Here is a 21,623-nt window from a genome sequence, read left to right as displayed (position 1 = left end):
AAGTACTGGGTATTTCATGTACTTTATGGTGGAGGGATCTTTTCACAGAAAAAGCCTGTCAAGAAAGGTACAGCACTGCTTTAGTGTGTTGATGCTGATGTTGTTACATAAAAATTACAGTGTTTTAGAGGCTTTTGGCCATAGATACATAAGATTGAATAAATGTTACAGTCTTTTTTCAAAGATGCCTGATATAGCAGTTAACAGTGCATTTTAATGTGCATGTGAAGGGGTCAGTTGAAAATTGTGTAGAATTTTGCGTTTCCCAGTAGCTGTATTTCCTTCAGAGTGCCCTCCTAATGTGGTCTCTTTCGTAACAGAAACAAAAGAATAACCTGCATTTTAAGTCTGCTCTAGCTCTTTGCACCACTGGTGGGCTGCTTTTGCGCTTATGACAAAATGACGAATTTGGAAGTACGGGGAGTAGTGACCTGAAGTGTTTCTCTTCCTCCCCTCCAGGCACATGCATGCATATGCGCAGGCACACGTGCACAGCCGTGCCCCCCTTGTTTCAGAGTCCTAGCAGGCATGTTGCCCTACTCTGGGGAAAAGAAATGTGGCATTTGGGTCAGTGTTTCTGGTTCACACACAGCCTGTGATGTAAGATGGCTTATTGCTGCACACAACAAGAATCTCTGATATACTTGTTAAATAGCGTGTAAATAGCTGCAGGCTCAGATCCCCTTACATTTCAGGAGTTTTAAGAATTGTCTGATGACCTCGTAAGAGGCAACAGCTCTGCTTTTCCGGTTCTGGTTAATTATATCACAGGTGATGGTGTCGTGTTATGTGCATGTACAACTGAGATGTGTGCCTAAGCAGTGTATGCTGGGTGCCAGCCTATTGCAATTGCTTGTCCCGTGGGATTTGTTTAAGCCAGAAAAAAAATGTAAGTCACTGTTAATGAGCAGAGAGAGGTTAGCACCTGTCTGTCTACTCCATACTTTTTCTGTATTTTAGTGCATCGAAGGAATATCACTGCCTAACGCTTCTAGCGCATAAACAGCTAAACAGTTCCTGACATTTAAAGAGATTTTCTGTTGTGCACTTGTATAGTCAAAGAGTAATTCTAATCCTATTAAAGATATTATGTCATGGAGGCGTGTCCTGGAGGAGAAGGCTTCTGCTAACTGGCCCGATGGAAAGCAGAGGGGAGGGGCGAGCAGGAGGGCGGATTTATTACTCGATAGTTAGGTCAGGGATTTCTGTGGGAAATGCCCAGTGGTTGCAGTTGCTGATGATTTCACGGCAACAGCAATGAAACACAGAGTGCGCTCCGGTAGCTGGTTACTGAATGAGACACTGCAAATGGGTGGAAAGAAAAAAGACAGCGTGTGAGAGAGAGTCAGAGAGACACAGAGAGGGAAGCTGAGAGCAAGGAAAGTGCTCCGGCTCGAGGAGAGTCTCCCAGGTGTACTGCAGAAGCTTTTTGGAAATGGATGCAAGGACCATCTGCTGCCTATAGATTAGAGGACTGTAGACTAGGAGTGCAGAGAAAGAGCTTATGGCTCTTTTTAATAAAAATCAAAGTTCTGCATAACTGATTCATCAAGATAAATCATGAGTGTGCTCTTGCATGGGATATTAATGTATAAATCCATGCTTCAGACAGACAGAGTACAGCCTACATTGCTATAAAAAATAAACCCAGCAACAATGCAGTGAATAAATTCTGCAGTGATTATCTGATTTATGTACGAAGAAAAAGAGAAGCAAAACACAGACAGCTCTTAGCGCACTGTGGCATTTGCAAGGCACTGCATTTAATGCTGAGAGATGCTATACATTAAATCTGACAACTGTGAAAAGAGAGATCATGGAGAAGTCAAGTAGTGAGGATTCTTCAATTCACCGGAGTCCATCTTTGGATAGCAAAGACTCAGATTTTGCTAAACCTTCTACCTCAGGGAGGCAATTTGGTCGAGGTTTTACTGCAGGAGCTTTCTATGGTACAACTGGATCACGCACACAGAGCCACACTGGGGTCGGAACCGGGACCGGCACTGGGACTGGAACTGGCGTAAAAAGTGAAAAATACAGTGCACCCAAAGGCAGCAAATACGTGGTCTTTTACCTGGATCTATCCTTTGTTTTCCTTTTAGAATTTAAGAAGTGCAACATGGCAAGAGGCTGCCTGTGTTGTTTGAAATACATGATGTTCCTTTTCAATTTAATATTTTGGGTGAGTACTGCCTTTTCAGTTGCCTTCATCTGTTAGTGTATCCTGTACTGCTGCATTATGTATATGGTGCATCTTTGAAGCAGTACAGTAAGTTCTCTCCTCCCCTCCCTCTCATACCTGCTTGGAATATTTTCAGTGTTAAACTTGTGTCTGTTGGGAAATGCACATGCTTTCTATATCTTTATTGCTACCTGGTTACTGTAGCTTGGCTTCTAATTGCTCAGACTTGCTGTTCTAATGTGCTTTGAACTGGGTTATCTAAGAAAGGGCAGAATTGTTGCCCTTTAAGGAAGACCAGAATTATTGTAGCATTAAAATCCTGCAGTGGCTGGATTTTTGCATTCTGTTGTAATACTTGTGTTGCAAAAGCTGCAGGTTAATTTTTAAGTATATTTTCATTGTCACCATAAATCTCATTGGCTTTGTGTAAACTTCATTTGACAAACTGCTTTTTCATTTGAAGGAAGTTTTGTCCCATTTCTCCAATTAAAACCAGTATATATCGTGTATGTTCTAACCTCTTAAGGTCTCAGCATAAATGTGAAATGCCTGGAATGGTGAATTAATCTGGATTCAGTTGCAGCTGCAATTGTACACATTGGTGTGTGAAGTTGGAGACTTGCACTTGCTTCTCAGGGATCAAAATTGATTTTCCTCCATCAGCCAAGAGGCGTGAGGAGTTGTAACAATGAATGCCTCAGCAAGCAAGTTAAAGGCGTAATGGCTACTTTGGGCAAAGTATTGTCACGTACAAGGGAGGGAGGAAAAGTTAACTCATCTGCCAGCTAAGCATCCTTCAGTACAGTATTTGTAAGGAAGTCACAGGCTAATTGAGATACTGAGTATGCATGAATATAACCCAATATGAAATGGTTTGCTTAGTTTGAAAGCAAAGGTCACTGCTTTCCTGGTGGTTACAAAGCTTGGGCACGTGAACAAAACCATTCATGGTTGTGATCCAGAAACATACAGTAAGCTTCATAAATAAATGAAAACACCATCCTGGGATTTATTTTGGAAAAAGGGGCATTAGCAGTCTAGTTCAAATAGCTACCTCTGGTGTATAGATATCATTAATCAAATTAGGAGCCTTACTAGCAGGTTCTCTGTTTATCTTGACCCACTTACTGAAATAACCTCTAAGAGCAAGAGTTAATGGGAGATTTGGTACAGTGTTGAAGCGCTCACGCAACAGTGAGCTTTTATCAGCAATAGACAGTACTGCTCCAGTTACTGAACTTGTGGGCATCTTACTGAAATAGAAAGATAGAACTGATCACTGAAGAACATCTGATCAAAGTTCACTTACAATTTTATTTTTTTTTCTTTTTCGCTACACAAACCCTACTAGAAAGTTGCCATAAGTATTTTTGGAATAAATAATTTTAAACATACCATATTTATATCAAACTGGCTATTTGTCCCAATGCTGCATGACTTTGACACCTTGAACTATTTTTTTTTTCCATATCTGTATGTGGTGACTTTTGGAAAAGCTTTTATCTGGTCTCATTACTCGTGTCCTCTGTGATCAGTTGTGTAGGTGTCTCTTACTCCTCACCTCCTTAGATGGAACATCTTTCCTTGACTTTTTTCTTCTTCCCAAGCAGCAATTTTCTTGACTCTGCATCAGACCCTCAGAGTCCATTTTTTCCATTCCTTGAACTTGCAAAAACATTTCAGACTTCATCTGTGTGCTCATCTCTGTCTGCTCAGCTCCCACTGGACTTTTATACAAACACACTGCTGCTTAGGTTAAAACTAGCCTACCATCTGGAACAGTTCTCTAGTGTCCCATGCTGCTTCAGGTCTTACTCTTACCTCTTAATCCCCTTCACACTCTCCTTACCCTGTCTTCTGTTGTGAGGCTTATATTACTTTTCTTTCTGTTACTAAACTTTGTCACCACATCTCTATCTTATACTCTAAAAATGGGGTTTTTGTGTGTGAACTGTGCTATTCAGAATGAAAATGATACTCTGGCCTGGTGAATCTGAGCGATTATTGAAAAATGCTAAATGCAAGATGTCAGGTACTTTTCAAAGTAGTTTACAACAGACCTGATCCTTCAGCCTGGTTTAAATTGCTCAGAAGTCCCCCCTTCTTCGCTGTAGCTGTCTTATAGTCAATTTTGCGAGCCAGAATGATGTTCCCATGCATTCTTCCAGTTTTGCTATATTCTTTTTTTTTTAACTAGGCTATTTTATTGTTTGAGACCTTCAAATGAATAACATTATCCTTTTACTCATGGAAATGCAGCTAGAATGAGGCACACCACACTGTATGTATTCTGTAGTTTGCCACATCTGGCTTCATATCTGGAACCTACAATAGTTCCACCATGACTCTCTGAGAGGTTTTGAATGTTTGTCTCTGTGTGTGCTCCTTGCTGATGCTGTGCACCCAGAGCATCTCTCACTCCTGCCCTGAACTCTCCTGCTGGCCCAGCTGTGGACTCCCCACACAGCTCTGCCAGTGCCCTTCGCTCCTGCCCTGCCCTGTCCTGAAGCTCTCCCTGCTATTTCAGCCCTATCTTTCTTCTTAACCTGCTTTTTCCATTCCCAGGTTTGCCTGTTCTCACTGCTTCCTTCTGAATTTCTGTTAAGAAACCCAAGTCCAAAAACGTGAAGCTGTGGCCTGCTCTTGAGCAGTGACTATCATCTTTTGTAATGCAAGGTGACTTATTTTTAAAGAGAGAAGCTTCATTTTTAAATATGAAACTTCCTGAGCTGTAATTTAAAGCAGACTGAGGCTCCTGCTCTTCAGAGGTGAGGAGACCACTTCCACACTGTTACCATATAAAATGGTGCTTGTGAGATGCTTCCTCTGAAAATGAAAACAGGAGGTGCCCCTTGGCATCCCAGCACACTGGGCACAATTGTCTTGAATGATTCTTAGTGTTGGCTCAAAGGAGAATGTTCCTCTCTAGGAGAAGAGGAACCTTTTTCCGCTATTTCTTCTTAAGGCAGAGAAAGCGACTGGGGCTTAGTCTGTGCCTCATGGGCCAATGAGCTCTACTACTCTTGCAGCCTTGCAGCCAACTCACACAGATTTGACAACTAATTATAGATGAATATTCTATTTTGCAGACATTATTTTTACATACAATGTATTTTACATATTTTAATGTGTATCCATAGATACTTTTACACAATTATCTGTTTTAGGGTGATGGAGAAGTGCAGTGGTCAGTTGATTCTCTCTGCGCTTTGTAGCCAACACGCTGTCACTGTGATAACTGCAACCAAGAGTTGTAGCAAAAATTCAGTGTCTGTGAATTCAGTTCATGACAACAAAATACAGCTTTTGAAAATTAGTAGCATGTGTATCAGTTAACCTGGAAGGATCACCCATGAGTTGTGCAAAGCAAATTTATCTCAGTGGGGCCTAGCGTTAAGTTGGAACAGAAGGTGTTTCTCCACCGAATTACTAAGAGCTTCAGGTATTTCTCTGTGCCCCTCTGATTCTTAACAGTTGTTCATGGCCATCTGGCATTGCTTTCTTTTAGAGATTAGGAAAGTCTGAGCTGAGGGTTAAGGAAGCTTATAGTATTTAATTGTGTGGCTAGGATGATGATTTACACTGAATTCATCCTAAGTGCATAATATGTTTTGCAAAGGGACCGGACAACTACAAATGTTAATTGATTTAGTTTGCCTTCAAGAATATTTATGTGCAAACATGCAGAGATTGCAAAGTAGCTGATATCGCTCTGCAGAAGAAATAAAGTATTGATTTTTGCTTCTACAGATAGCAGCTAAATTGTCAAGGAAGGTAATCACCAAATAGAAACATTAGGGTATATGTCTTTCTATGGTAGATTTCACTTCATTGTTATTAGAGAAAAGGATTACAATAATTATTTTCACAAAATGTATCAGAAAATATTACTGGTTATAAAAAGGAAATTCTATGAAACATGAATATTTTAAAAAAATTGACTCATGAAGTGAGAATTTCATATGGTCTTAAAAGGGAAATTTTGAAGTGACTGGAATAAGTTATCAAAGATTCACTAGGGAACTTTGCAAGCACTCAGTGGTCGTGGTTACATTTTGGCTTGTTCTGTTAATTTAACTTAGGTTAATGAGACTGCATACAGTGAAGCATTCATAATAGACATCTTGATAGTTTTTACTGTTGCTTAATTTTAATATAAAATGCATTTAATTAGGGGAGTATATAGCAAGGTTATTAAGTCTGATCTTCTGTGTTTCAAGAAGAGCTAAGGAAAAGCTAAGCATAGTCAAGGAAATCCTTAATGGGGTTTATTTGTTAAACTGTTTAATTTTAAACTATTAAAAAAAATCTGATAAGAATAATACCTGTATATTAATGTTATAATTAAAAGCAGAAGTTATAAGCAGAAGTTATAATTTATCTAATTTAAATGGAGCCGAATTTACAAATCCAGTTATTTAATATTTACTTCCAAAGTAAATTTTGTACTAGGTTGGGAGCGTTTTCCTTTTACTGAAACGCAAGTCTAGAAGAGAAAACGATGGGCTGGAAGCTTGTTGGTCCAGCAGGAGCAGCAAAAAGTCAAATGCAGCAAATTTTTCACTGATGCTCTGTTATTCAATAATGGATAAAGACTATTGTTCCTGGAGAATATTTTTCTGCCTTAATTATTAGTGCAATTTAATATATAGCAGGAGTAATTAATATTTTTTTTCTGTAGATCACAACCAATATTGTGTGTTTATCAATGAGCATAAAGACAGTAGTACAGCAGCCATTCAGGTCACTTTTACTAAAGTCTCAGATCAGACTAACAGAGAGGGAGCATGTCCATTCTCTGGGTCTGGCTGCTGTCAGAGCTCTTGGTAGTGTAAAGCAGCTAACAACTTCAGAATGGTTTACATAAGGTAAGCCATACTTATTTATGCCAAACTGGAATAAATAATATAGTGCACTGTTTAGTTTGAAGTACAAAGCTTTAATGCCTAACTGAACCTGTTGGACAGACAGTTAAATCATGTGAAGAGACTTTGTCCCTACAAATAACTGAAAATTAATCTCTGAGGTTTAAAAGGGGTGGACAGTTTGTCCCTTATATGAGAACAAAATTGCTAATGACAAACAGCTTTGGAAAGGAAACACATTAAATTTCTGTCTCTTTGTTGCCCTCCTGCTGGCTGCATTATCTGATATTCCCCATTTTCTGACACAGGGGATAATGACAAGGAGAGACAGTGAGTGACCCTGGGATGCTTGTCTCTTGACATAATAGTGATATTTACTTCTGTTGTATTTTCACTCTGATGACATAAGTGTGGTGACAGTTGCGGTACAATCCTGTGAAAATAAGACTATCCAAAAACAACCAACCAACCAAAAGCAAACAGAAAAATCCCAAACAAACAACCCCTCCCCCCAATCCATAAAAACCGCACATCAAAAACTCCACAAAAAACGCAAAAGAAACCAACAAGACAGTGAATTCTGGAAAAGCTAATGTTTTCAGTGACATTAGCAGGAGAATTCTTTTTTTCTCTTAGGGATTTGAGAAGCTGTGAAAAGATCCCAGCTATTAGTTTTAGTTTCCTCTCCAAATGGTATAGCACTGTTGGTGTCCCTATGGAAACATGCAGCTCGGTGGGGGAGAACTATTAGACAAACGTTTTAGCATGACAATGTTTTGGCTGGGAGAAGGAATGGTAATACTGAGTTCAAACAGTGTGGTGTCCTAATGAATGGGATGTAAATGAAGTCCATTTGTAACAGCATGATGACATTACAGAATAATATTCAAACATTATTGGAGACCTGAGACTAGTTTTAATTTAAAATATTGAGGTTTGCTTGAGAGCTGAGTTACACTGGTTAATTCAGGTGGTGAGGGCCCCATAACTCGTTTTAGGGTCTAAGCTGTTTCAACATGATAGGGAAGACATGAGATACAGCATTTTTTGCAGTGTTCCTCTCACTAACTACTCTTTGCTAACACTATATTTTATTTAGGTTGTTTTGGGGTTTTTTTTAGGTGTGGGGGATTTTAAAATTATTTTGGTTTTCCTTCAGTGTGGAAGCATTTTAATTCTAGCTGTAGGTAGGTGTGAGAGCCATTTGTGTCTGTTATTTTGGATAAACAACGAGTTGATTCATCACTCAAGCAGACTTGTACACAAATGCTATAATGTGGCCTGCTGGACAGTTTGTTCATTTGTACATGAGGAGGTTTATGGTCATTGAAGGTGAGAAGCAGAATAAGAATTTCAAGTTGAAAAACAAATTCCTCCCCTCCAGTTCTCCTTGCACCCTTGTACTCCCAGAGTTAAATCTTTAAATGTATGAGTCAGGTTCTGTTCCTCATATCCTTTGGCTGCATGACATTAAACAAATTTCTTCAGCCTTCTATGTCTCAACTCCCCTAACCTTAAAAAAAGGATGTATCAAATTTTCATAGAGCAATGGCTTTAATCATGGGGTACAATTATAGTCAGTTTTGAATAAGCATAATAACTGTGATATTTCCTACTTGATTCTGCATTCCTAGACCCATTTCAGTAAGCCACTTGGTAGGGCCTTGGTTAGCAGGGTCCCTTTTTGTCTGCTCCTGCTACCCCCCAGGTAAGTAGGTGTGCAAGAGGCCCATCCAAAGGGGTATAATCTTTCTCATGTGAGTAGAGGATGAGCTTGTAACTCCATTATCTGGCTGTCCAAGGAGGCACCTAATTTGTTTATTTAAACGCTGCTGACACAGAACAAGACCTGGGTAGAAAAGATGGGAGGATGCATTCCAGTTTCTGGAAAGTAAAGTGTGGTTTATTGGGGTTTTGCTGTACACATAGTTGGGATGTTCCTAATCGGTAGCCAAGTCACCACCGATATTATGGAATACTATAGCTCCTCTGTGTTTATAACTTGTAAAGTTACCCAGCTTTTCAGCAACTTATGAAAACTGTTAACAAAAGGAAGAATTCTGCTGTTTATGTTGTGCTTTGCTTTAAATATCTTGCAGAAATAAACAAACCACACTTCTCAAACAAAGGGAAGGGATCTCATATGGCTGAAGGTGTGTTATTAGATGGTGAATGTTTGCTGAACTTGTTGGAGACTTTTCACATAAAACTTAATGTGAGATAATAAATACCACTTTACAGAAATGACTGCAGACACTGAACTGAAAGCCATTTCAGAACTTTCTGACACAAATTAGCTTTAAATCAACTCAGATCTCCATTTAGCTTGGTCCCTTACTGCTTAGGAGCAACTTAAATTGCTGAATTTATTCAGCAGAGATAATTGAACTTCCAGTTGTTTGGAAATTTGACTGGAATGACTGTTCTTTCCTGCTGCCTTTAATGAGCTAGGCCAAAATTCACGTGGCTATCCAGCCGCCTTCATTTAACTACTGCATCCAGTATAGCAAGGATTGGGAATATTTGTGGGACTTGCTGCCAGTTTGAATTTTAAAAGTCATCTACAGCTCATCTTCAGTACTGTCTCTCAAAACTTGGTGCCCTGGCCAATGGCTTTATCACTGCTCAAGTAACACACCTAGAGCTAGGTTCTGCACAGGGTTACAGAACACCCAGTCACTGTTTGTTGTTGTCCTTAATCAAGTCACAGCCAAGTCCCTACAGTCTTAGTAACCAATCCAAACCCATCTTTAAGTGTTTGGTTATGCAGTTATCATGCTGGGTCTCTTCTCTCTCACCCAGAACCTTTGTGCTGTCTGGGAACAGAGCTGAGGGTTACCCTTTGGAAAGGGATGGAAGCTGAAGCACAGGAAGACTAGTTTGCCATTTCTTTTATTTCTTTCTTTGCTTCCTTGTGTTTGCTATGTTTTTGTTGTTAAATGTAGGAGATGAGAATTAACTTTTCAGAATCAAAAGAATTAGTAATGTTTAAAAATATTGCTTGTTTTAGTAGGGAGAGAACTCTGTACCCGTGGATTCTGTTGAATCTGTTTGGTCCTCATTTCAAGCTCCTTTTGTTAGTCCTGTCTTCTGACTCTCCTGAATGAAAACACCTTGTACTGTTTGTAATCAATGCAGCAGGGATAGTTTTGAAAATACATTGAACTAGTCTCTACATGTCTTTCTTCCCATACAACACTGGCAAGTCACAAAGCATCAGAGACTGAATTTGTATCTTTTTTACTTCTTTTGTGGATTTCCCCATACTTCTGTTTTATGTGCATTTTGGTACAATTTCTGCTGCTGTAGGTACAAATTATAGGTCTGCAGTAGGAAATGATTACATTATTGTTGATTTTTAAAAGTGTATGACATGTATTGAGAGTTGCAGCAAGGAATATAAACCAGCAGAAACTGGTATGCTAATCATCTGTTACAGAATTATTAATTTCTAACACTGTATTGAGTTGTGACTGATAAGTACTTTTTTTTTACTGAAATAAGAAGGGTTTAATGTTTTAATTTTTTTTTTTTATCATGAAGAAGACTGAGGCAAGACAGTAATGGGCTGTGGATGAAGATAAGATTATGAACAGGTTCATCAGCTTAACAAATTACCAGTCATTAAGAGGAGGTGCATTAGTTGCTTGTGTGCACATTTCTCCCATGTTGTGGATGTGCTGCAAAGCATGTTAACTTAAACCATGCAGTTTACTCTGTAAGTAATGTATGAAATGGTTAACAGTGGAAGCAGTTAACTTTGAGTAATTCCATCATATATAGTTGTGTCTCTATACCACAACGTACAATCACGGAGGCTGAAATGATGCAAAAATGAAGCAGTGCAAAAATGAAGCAGAGGGAAAAGAATTTGCATTGTACTAGTCAATCAAATTTCCTCACCTAATTTGCTGTCTTAGAGAATTGGAAGTTACTAGAGGGACTACTTCTGAATCAGAGGTTTGTTCTTTTAGGCTTCTTAATTGATGTATTAAGCACACTTTGTTTTAAATGGTGCTGCTGAATACTTACATTTTGTTAGTAGCTGTGTCACGAAGCATGGATTCTTCACAAGACTCCTTTCTTCCTCTGTATTGCCTTGGAGAGTTTCCAACTAGTTATGCTCTTAAGCAGGTAAGAGAGGTGTCTATGAATAGATTGTAATTCAGAAATGTAAACATCTCTTTTTGTCTCATTTCATAGTAGTTTTAAACTGAATTGATGGTGAAGAATCTCATTATCCTTTACTTCTATGCCCATCCCCCACATTTTCCCTTTCATCAAGCAATTTCTGTGTTCCAAAGTTTCCCGTTTTCTTTTGCAATGTCCTCTGGATGCAGAGACACAGTTAAATTAGAAAAAAATAAACTTCATGTTCTCAATTGCTCTTTCCTTAGAGTTTCAGTTGCCCAGTCTTCTCCATTTTCACTGCTTTAAGGATTTGATATTACATCTGTTGCTATAATCCCAGAGTGCCTTATGACCACTTAATGTATTTATCCTCTTGACACCCTGTAAGTATGGGCCGTGCTTTTATCTTCCTGCTACAGATGGAAAGCTGAGACACCAAAACAAAGAGAATGTCTGCATTGGAGCATAGGGTAGAGGGCTGAGAGTCATTAGAGACCAGAACTAGCAAGTTGTCATGGTTTAACCCTAGCAGTACCTTGACACAGCCACTTGCTCGTTTCCCCGCCCCTCCACCCCAGTGTGATGGGGAGGAGAATCACGAAAAAATTAAATAGGTTGAGGTGAAAGCAGTTTAATAATAGAAATAAAATATAATAATAACAATAACAACATAATGATAATTGCAATTAAAAGGGAAATAACAAAGGGAGAGAGATATAAATGAAATCCCCAAACCCCCAAGTGATGCACAATACACACCCACTGACTGATGATCCCAGCCAGCTCATCCCTGAGCAGCAATTGGTGGCTCCTGGCTGACTCCCTGCAGTTTATGTACTGAGCATGACATTCTATGGTAGGGAATATCCCTTTGGCCAGTCCTGCCCACGTTCCCTCCCTAGCTTCTTCTCCACCTCCTTGCTAGCTGAACATGAGACACTGAAGAGTCCTTGACTCAAGGTAAGCACTGCTCAGCAACAGGTGAGGCAGTGGCACAGATTGCCCAGGGAAGTTGTGGATTCCCCATCCCTGGAGATGTTCAAGGTCAGGTTGGATGGGGCTTTGAGCAGCCTGGTCTAGTGGAAGGTTCCCTGCCCATGGGAGTGTGACTGGAATTAGATGATCTTTAAGGTCCCTTCCAACCCAAGGCATTCTGTGATTCTGTGTTATCAATGTTATTCTTACACTAAATCCAAAACACAGCACTGTACCAGCTATTAGGAAGAAAACTAGCTTTATCCCAGCCAAAACCACTATAGAAGTCCACATGCAGCAGAGTTCAGCACAGAGAGGCTTGTGTTGAGATCTTCATGGCAGTGGCCACAAGCTCAGAAATCCTGCCGATCACTTCCCTCGAGCTCAGGTGTCTCTGCAGCAGTCTTCCTGCACTTTCATTGCCAGATTAACTTGGGCAGAGACAGCTTAAATCTGTCTATATCCATGGTGTAGATGTGTCCTTCTAAGAGACTTGTACAAAGTTAAACTGAAATTGAATCTGGATCCCTGAAGCCCCTGGTAAGTGTCTTAAGCAACAGACCATCTGTTACATGCTGTGTGCCTTGTGAGAGACTTCAGAGCCAAGCCACCTCAGAACTCCACATGCTTGTGCAGTGTTGTCTGCAGGCACAACAGGTTTAGGACCAGTACAGCATCCTTTTATTTGGCTGTGTACTCTAGAGGTCTGGCATCATGCCACTGACATCCAGAAGTACGTAGAGGAGTGGAAGTTTTCTCATAACACAACATGAACCCTAAACCTCCCCAGCAACCTGCGAAGTGTCACGGAATTAACTGGAGGTCTCTTCTTGAGATTGTCATCCAACAGATGACAGTCAAGGTGAAGACTTGGCTGTGGGACATATCTCTTTATTGATTACATTGTAATATTTTTTTTATGACTTCAAACCAGAGAATGAAGTATATTCCATAATTAATGAACAAATAAACCAGCATTGGATTTAACACTTACAGAAGGTGGAGTTGTTGCATGGCTGACAGTAACAATTCTTCCTACTTTCCATAGCCCCTCACGCCATACGTGAGTCTTTTACTGTCTGAGCGATGTTTGTGCTAACAGCTTTTTCAGCATGTGGAACGTAGAGGAAACTCTCAGGTGGGATCTTTCCTTGCACTTTTGGCATCTGGGAAGGTGCTGGGGTGTCTTTCAGTGCAGCACTGGTTTTGTGTCTTACAGGGTGCAGTTTAAAATGCAGTTTAAAATGCAGTTTAAAATACGGAGTTAGATTTGCTCCCAGTTTATTTTTGTGTTTGTTTAGGCTCTTTTTTCTTAATAGAATACGCCTGTGGAGGTGGCTATGATGTATGATCTTGGTGTGATAGAGCTATCTGTTACTTTGGCAGGTTGGAATCCCAGTTTCTTTGGAAATTTGAGTTTGTCTTTCTGCTTTTAGGTAGAAGTGGAACCTGATACTGTTGCTGGATTTTCTTCTTGTTTTGTCTCTTAGTCTGTTCTTCCATTTATGGCTTAATTGAAATAAATAATTGTTGTGCTTCATGATTTACTAGGTATTAGTGGTAAGGTTCACCTTATTAGTGGTAGGGTTTCCATGGTTCTGCTTTGAGTATTTAAATTCATGATCCAAATAAACCATAGTGAAGTTACAATTTAATGCTGCTACGTTTGACTTCTGCTATTTTGATTTATCTCCCATTCAGGAGACTCAAATGCAAAATTGGATGTACTGGATCAGACCAAAAGTTTGTGTATCTTGTCTTTTTAAGTGGATGGTAAAAAATGCTTAATAGACACTAAAGGAATTGAATGAATTCATGGGACTCCTTTCAGCCATTTATCCAAAATTCTCTGGCAGAAAGTCCATTTGTTTAATTAAGTATTCTGTGAATTTCCTTTTAAGTCTTGTGCTTGCTAATTTCAATAGATGCTGACAGTAATTCTGAAAAACAGTGAACAGTCCTCCATTTGTCTTGTCATTAATTTTTTTTTATTATTGCTGGAATGGGAAGAAAAATCTGAGAAATTCTATTTTAAAATGAGTTTACTGAAAAAGTAGTATTTAGAAGTGCATATAGCATAACATATATTTAGATCACAGAATCATAGAAAAAGCTCTAGGTTGGTAGGAACCTCTAGAGAACATCTGGTCCAACCTTCTGTTGAAGGGAAATCCTTAGTTTGTGTTACCCAGGGTCCTATCAAGCTCAGCACTGAGTATTTATAGCAAGAGGAATGCCACCATTTCTCTTGGTAATCTATTCCAATGTTTGTTTTCAATTCATTCAGTTTGTTCTCAGTTTTTCTTACAGACATGCCAAAACTTTCTCTGAAGCGACCTGTGCTCGTTCTTTGTCTTGGTGGAACAATGCAGGATGGTCTTCAATTTCTTGAGCTGGGATGACCAAGCCTGGATACAGTAGTCCAAGTGTGGTCTAACAAGTGCTGGATAGAGTGGAATAATCACATCTCTTGATCTGCAGGATACAGTCTTGCCAATGCTGCCTGAGGCTGTATTTAAATGCTTGCACTAATATTTCTGTTGTTCTGTGGCATAGCTTTTAACATCAAGTGTGGAGCAGCAGCATGCACAGCGCTCCATACAGAGTTCAGTGAGATGGAGAAGCTCTGTTGTGAGGACAGAAAGATTTTCTTCCCCACTTCTGAGCATTTGCACTCATATTACATCGCTGCAATTAGACACTCATCCTTTTATTGTTTTTCCCTCCGGACTGCCTTCCCTGGCAGCCTTCCCTGAAGTACACTTCAGCTAAACCACTTCTCCTTCTTTGAGCTATTCAGCAACTTTTGTAGCCCATCCTGCAGCTCTGGCCCTGTAGGTCATGCTCAGTTTTAAACTCCGTCCAGCTTGAAGGTGCAGCTGGTGCAAGTGCTGACAAGAACAGAAACATTGATCTTATCACTCCTCCATCCAAGTGACCACAGTGTGTGATTGTGTCCTCTGGTATGGTGTATTGATTTTATGCGTTGCTATATGTGTTACACGGCTTCACAGTATTACCAGAACTGCTGAGTGCTTTTTTTTTGTTCCACATTTCTGGTCTGTTTTTAGGGCTCCTGCAGCCTGGCTAGTGCTTGTATTCTCTGTTATGTTTATTCTTGTTAACAGAGTGTATACCTCTGAATAATGAGATTTTAGGGGTTCATGAGTTTTACCAGCAGGGCAGGGAGTGGGGCAGGTTAATGGTTGTGGGTTTTTCTTTCGTTTGGGTTTTTTAAAAAAACCAAAAAGCTATATTTTTTGGTGCATTCTCATTTTTTTAAATGATACTTTATATTTTAGTCTTACATTGAGGGAGTCTGGGCAACAGCTAAACCTTGAAAACATTGTGCTTGTATGAAAAATAGTCTGTAAAAATAGTAGTTTTTTTAAAAAACGTTTTATTGAAGTGCAGACTGCATGACAGCTCTGAGTGTTTCCCAACAGTGTATCTGTTCTGACATGTGTCCTAGTTTTAGGCCTTTTCCAGGTTCATGAATGCATTTTCTTCAGAGGGCTGTATTAAAGCCCAGCAGTATTTCTTTCAGGATACTTCATCTTGCTTGTCCTCCCAGAACTAGCTGGGATCAAGCATGTTTCCACGCAGTTCTGGAACGTCCGAGAATGCAGGTTTCTCACTTAAAAGCTTCTGCAGCTGTGTGTGAGCAGTAATAAATGGTTGACACAAGCCTCTGGGGACAGCTTTAAATGGGTGAACTGTTCCCTGTTTCAGCCGTCTCGGGGATTTTTTTCCCCACTGGTTGGATGCTATGTTATGAGCCTGACCCAATCCTTAGTGACAGCTTGTCGGGCTGATTAATGCAGACTCCAGAGAATAGCTCTTTGCTCTCTGATTGATTCATTTTACCAATAGAACTCACATTCCTGTAGTGTGAATAATAAACAAGTGATTTAATGAGTACTCCCCAACCTACTCCAATGACATATCCTGATTGAAGCAGCACATGCTTCTGGAAAGCTGAAATACTCCCTGTATGTTACACACTGGAGATCCACTGAATTATACTTCTCCCATAAATCCAAATTAGAAAGTTAAGGATTAATTTTCTTCTGTGCTGTGCCATTAGACACATTATCAGAAATGTCACTGATGTTTAAATTGTTGCTTCTTTCTAATTTTTCTGGTTCTTAAGCAGTGATTTTTTTTGCTCTGTGCTTCCCACCATGAAATGTGTTTCTCATGAAACTACTATTTCTTTCTATTTCTTTGCAGCATTCCCCCCCCCCCTTTTATTTTTTTAATCTCGGGAGGTGACATGCAAAAAGTGGGAAAAGATTTGTTCTTCCTCAAGGCTGTCCTTATCTGCTGCATCCCTGACGGTGGTGTCCCACCTCGTTCTATGGTTCTGTGTATAACTCTGCGTAGGTATTGGCTCTCCCAGTTCCTGTATCTTGGGAGACTCTCAGGAACATGAAGAAACAGATAGCATCACAGCATTTCAGGAGGATAGGGGAGAGCAGCCAGAGCAGAAAGAAGGAAGAATTTCTTGTTTGGGTCTGGATGGTTTCTGTTTCCTTATTCAAGAACTCTTACTACTGCAATTAGGAGATCCTGACTCTGGATCTACGAAGAGTTCTTCAACAAACATGGTTAAGAGACATGTGCATAAAATTAATGTGAAAGGAGGGAAACAACACTATTGTAATTCTGCTTACTTGTGGGAATATAGACATAGAAGTATTTTTGTCTTCTAAAGCTTTGCTGTGTGCTTCATAAAGAAGTATGAGGGGAAATTAGAGGATAAAGGCATCCTTACTTTCTTCCCCTGTATTCCCACAGTCTCTTTCCTCCTTTCTTTCTTTTCCTAGGATCCACAGCACACAATTTGTTTCTACCCAAAGTTCAGCTGGACACCTACTGATCTGTTCTCCATGCCCAGCCTTGCTGGTACTAATGTCATATCTGCTCTTTTGTGGTTCAGTGTAGTGGTTTGGAATTTGAGTAACTGAGTGGGGAAGCAAAGATCCTGATGAGGTTATGATCAGGTTTCTGAGGAATAACAGCTGCTGGCTTACTTGCTTTCTTTCCCAGCCTCCACCAGACAAAGCTGAGAGGGTTCATTTGCACTTGTGTGAGGCACCGCTTTTATAAATCTGATAGCACTGTGCCTGTATGCACACAGTTCTCTGACGTGACTTCACATTTTTGAGTGGATGATTGAGAGATGTTTTTCTGTTTTCTGTTGAAAGAAGCTCGGCACCTTCTAAAGAAACTTTTATCTGTCCTCAACTTACTGGTAAAGGGTTCTAGAAGCTGTAATTACAATACTGCTTTAATGACAGTCTCTGGCCTAATTTTTTGCTTCATAGCAGCTTGGGGGATAGAGGAAGGCTTCGTCCTTTATTGTTTCTGCCCTATAGTGTCTCTTCTTCTGTCTATTCTTCTGAGACCACAACCTGATGTGACATTCATTTCAGCAGTGGCTCTTTTTGCTGCAGCATCAGCGCAGATTTATGTCTGGTCATTGACGCAATATATTTTATGGGTAGTCAGCTCAAGGTTTTTGGTGTTATAGGATGTGTTGTGGGCAGGTTTAGCAAAGAAAATGTTCAAACCCAGTAGCATGAAAAGGAAAAATAGGCTTATTGAATTATGTCTGCCTAGGATTATATAGACTGTATAGATTTAAGATCTGTCTTAGGCCTGAAATGAGCACTGCTGTGCTGAAACAAAAGGCCGTGTAAAGATTCAGGAGCATATGCTTGAAAGGAAAACACTGGGAGCGCAAGAGTTTGCCACAGAGACATGACAGTGTCATCACTGTGTTGGATGGACCCTAAATTAGTTTTTCTCTGAAGGATTATTAATCTAGAAATGGTTAAGAAACCCTGATAGAGAACATGACATTACACAGGATTGAGTTTGAGATTGTGCTAATGATAGGTCACAGCTCAGTTCCTTGAGGTAGAGCAGAGGCAGCCTTTTGCCTGGCACTCCAGGAAGGAGAAGGAGGAAGAGGTTACAAATACTTTTGGTTCTCCAGGGTGAAACAGTGGGCACTGGAGAAAGACTGAGTACTCTTGGTCATGAACTGGAATTGGTTTTGAGCTCTTGGCAATAGTCGAGCCCATTAAAAATGCCTTTTTAATAGACTATTGTTTTCAGTAAAGTTTTTATTTTGAAACACTTCTGCAAGCTCTTGTAAAGTCAAGCCTTGTTCTATAGTCTTATCTGAAATCAATTTTTAGAAAATTATACCTGAGCCATCAGTTGCAAAAAAAACGCAACAAAATGGGCAACTGAGAAAACCAGCAATTTCAAGTGAAGGCCTGAACCTGAACATCATAATCACAAGTAGGATTTTTGAAAGGTTTCATCACAGACTGGGCTTTGCTGCTGTTGAAGTCAGCTCTCTGAGAGAAGAGTGTTGATGGCCAGTTTTCAAACTCTAAAATGCCTGGTACTCTATTCAGTGACTGGCCAGATGCTACTGCCTGAGGATTTGTTAAGCTTGCTCTCAACAGCTTGTGACAGAATTCTTTGTATCAGGAAAACTCCACTGTCTTTCCAGCTCCATGGAGAGGAGTCATTTTGCTTAATTATCTATCTATGCTGTGGAGGTGTGTGCTATGGATGCTGTACCCGAGAGATTCCCCAAAAGCTCCTTTTGGAGGTGATTCGGAGGCTATGGCTGAACTCGTTGTGAGGGAGGTGCTGCAGATCAGACAGGTAAAATTTATTACAAGAGCTTCTACCTTGCTACTTTGTAGATGGCTTAAGCAAAGTGTGATGGATCTTAGCTTGAATATTCAGTTTAGCATTGCTGTGCCCGAGTAAGGACAATGATGTTTCCATTTGCAGACTCACAGGGCACGTGGATTTGTTTTAGCATTTTTTACTGTTTTAGTTTTTTTTCTTTCTCATTTCTGTGAATAGAGTTGTCTGTCATGCAGTGGGAGACTTAATTTAAAATGTCCTTGGCATTGAGCAAAAACTGTTACTTGACGTAGTTGCTGTTAAGTCACATGACTCCAAGTTATCTCTGTTTAAGGTGTTAATTAGGAGAGAGTTTTAGAAGTTGTTTTCAAAGCCTAGTCACTCAAATATAGCAACGGAGATAGAAAATACGTTTCAGCTGACAAATGACATGAGCTTTTATTTAACAGTTCTTATTCAAAGGTACTGAATTGGGAAGACCTGCTTAAATGAATCCATTCTTCTATCTTCAGAATAGTGGGGTTTTGTAAAAGAGATTCCTGTTCATTTTGGACTGATATGCCCATGTGATCCCATGGCAAAAGCATAAAGAGCTCCGTTTATTCATGACTTCATGGGGACTTTCCACAGTGAGTGCAAGCCAACAGCGCAGGAACACTGCCATAGCTACCACTGAATTGGAGCCTTGAGGCAATTTCTTTACAGAGCTTTCTTTTAATAGATTTGCTCACAAAAAGATGCCTGGTGATGCTGCCTTCCAAATAGGTTTGGCATACACTGGCAGAGCATGAAAGCATCTTATCTCTGCTCCAGATGAAAAACCTTGTAGTTTTTTATTTTCCAAAGCAAAAACTGGTCAAAAGTGAGAAGAACCCAAGGACCTGGCAGATACCGTGTTTACTTTGTGGCTATGTGCAATTCACTTTTTACTGCTTCCTTTCCTGAGCATAAGTCAAATAAATAAATCAAGTCAAGACTCACCAGTGTTGCGGGCAGAATGGGAGCTTCAGACAAAATGTATTAAAGAAGCCCTCCTGCTGAGTCACGAGGTGCAGAAAGGATCCTCTTGCTTTCTAAACTCCTTCTCAAAGGGGAGTCTTAGTGCAGCTGGAACCAATCTTGGCCCCAGACTTTGCCAACAGTTTATTCCTAAAGGATTATGTAGGTGTAATTGAACCTTTATAGAACTTTGTCCTGCAGGATTAAGGATAGCAACCCAAATATCTCTATTTATCTGTCTGTATAGATATAAAATAAATTATTTATTTCAACTTACTATGATAATTATAATGATCAGACTAAAAGATCTTAATCAGGATAGGTAGCTATAACTACTAGTATAGTGCACTATTTTTGGAGCAATGTTGAAGCAATTATATTAAACTAGTAAAACTAATTATTAAGTAGAGATTGATGTTTCTCACCTATGCTGATGACTGTGGGGAAACCTCTTTTGCTCAGCCTTGAGGAATAACCTTGAGGAGCGTCCGCACTCAAGCGAGGAATTTCCACACACACACTTGGAGAAGGAGCGTGTTACAACACTCTACAGTTAAAAAGTGGGAATGGATTTTAACAGTATAAAGTGACTGACTGTCAGTCCTATGTCTCTAGGCCAGCTGTGCCAGCTCAGCATCTTTATTTAAGTTGTAAGTAGTATCACTTCTTGGTTCCTTTATCAGGTACTTTATCAGGTACGTTTTTCTTCCTCACAGTGTTTAACTTTGGGGTTGATGAGTCTGACTGGTTTCAGCATTCTTCAACACCAAAAGCAGCATGGCATCCCTTTCTCCATTCACCACTGATAGCTTTGCAAATAAAAATGTTTAAGCTCGTTTTCCCCTGCTCTAAGCAGAGCATCCTGCTACAATGAGAAGCCTAATACTTCCGTGTGCTCCTGACAGGGAAACTTAAAAAAATCCAAGGTGAAGATAGGGACAAGGGGTGTTAAGACACCTTCCTTCTTCAAGTTTCAAAGCCCTTTATTGAGGATTACAAGGCACCTGAGGCTTTGACTGTCTTAACAGGGCCATGCAGGAGAACGCGTCAGACCTGAAATCAGCACTGTGTATTTCTCTTCTAGTCAGACCCTCTGTCTGCTCTAGATCATCTCTCTGCTTTTTTGTCCTTGTTTATTTTTTCATGTAGTTGTAATGACCTCTGAAGTGGCAGGCAGATGAGATGACATTTTATTAGCTATGCTGTATGTGGTCTAAGAGCTGTATAAAAGTGACACGTAATGAAGCCATTTGTATCTTGCAGGTGTCCAGCTCTCCCAGCCCTGTGAGACATGCATTAAAATTCTCAGCGATGGAATGCCACAGGGTACATACCTCATATTTAGGAGAGCTCTGGGGAAGGGGATTTCTGTGAGTAATTCAGGAGAGGGAGGTGACAACAGCTTTTTACAGGTCCCTGTGCTTAGTTGCTGCATGAGGCAAACCTGTAGTCAGATAGGGCTGACCCATGAGTGTTACCTGCACACCCTACGTGGCTCAAATGTTCTAAGCTGGCCACCTGTGATGCACATAGTCACATCTATTGATTTTATGACTGAGGTAACTTGGAGAGCTTTTAACTTTTTGTCCTTTCAGTGCTTCTCCAGCTCAGAAGCAGATCTGCTTCTGATTCACAGAAACAGTGGCTTTGTTCAGTCAGTGAGACCCTGCACAGTAGAGCAGAACTTGCCTGCCAAAGTATTGCTATTAGTGAAAGTGTGACAGAAGAAAATAGCTCAGTTTGTCTCTAAAACCCAGGGCTGATACTTCAGGATTCAGAGTCAGCAGAAAAAC

The 21,623-nt window shown here is 40.0% G+C and overlaps 1 protein-coding gene across 6 annotated transcripts in view; it reads left to right on the top strand.

Annotated features, from left to right (window-relative positions):
* TSPAN9 (tetraspanin 9) overlaps window positions 1-21,623 on the top strand; it is a 172,064-nt gene that overhangs the window by 75,600 nt on the left and 74,841 nt on the right. For 4 of the 6 annotated variants that reach the window (XM_048294239.1, XM_048294240.1, XM_048294237.1 and 1 more), the window contains one exon: window positions 2,103-2,182. In XM_048294239.1, coding sequence (XP_048150196.1) covers window positions 2,120-2,182 — 63 coding nt within the window. In that variant the 5' untranslated portion in view covers window positions 2,103-2,119. Of the gene's footprint in view, window positions 1-1,204; window positions 2,183-18,786; window positions 18,844-21,623 lie in introns of those variants that run through there. The other 2 variants (XM_048294234.1, XM_048294236.1) reach the window with 2 other exon arrangements.

This window comes from Corvus hawaiiensis, chromosome 2 (genome assembly GCF_020740725.1).
Source record: "Corvus hawaiiensis isolate bCorHaw1 chromosome 2, bCorHaw1.pri.cur, whole genome shotgun sequence".
Classification (NCBI taxonomy): Eukaryota; Metazoa; Chordata; class Aves; order Passeriformes; family Corvidae; genus Corvus; species Corvus hawaiiensis.
Note: the sequence above shows the minus strand (reverse complement) of the source record. Positions and strands in the feature narration are given on the sequence as shown.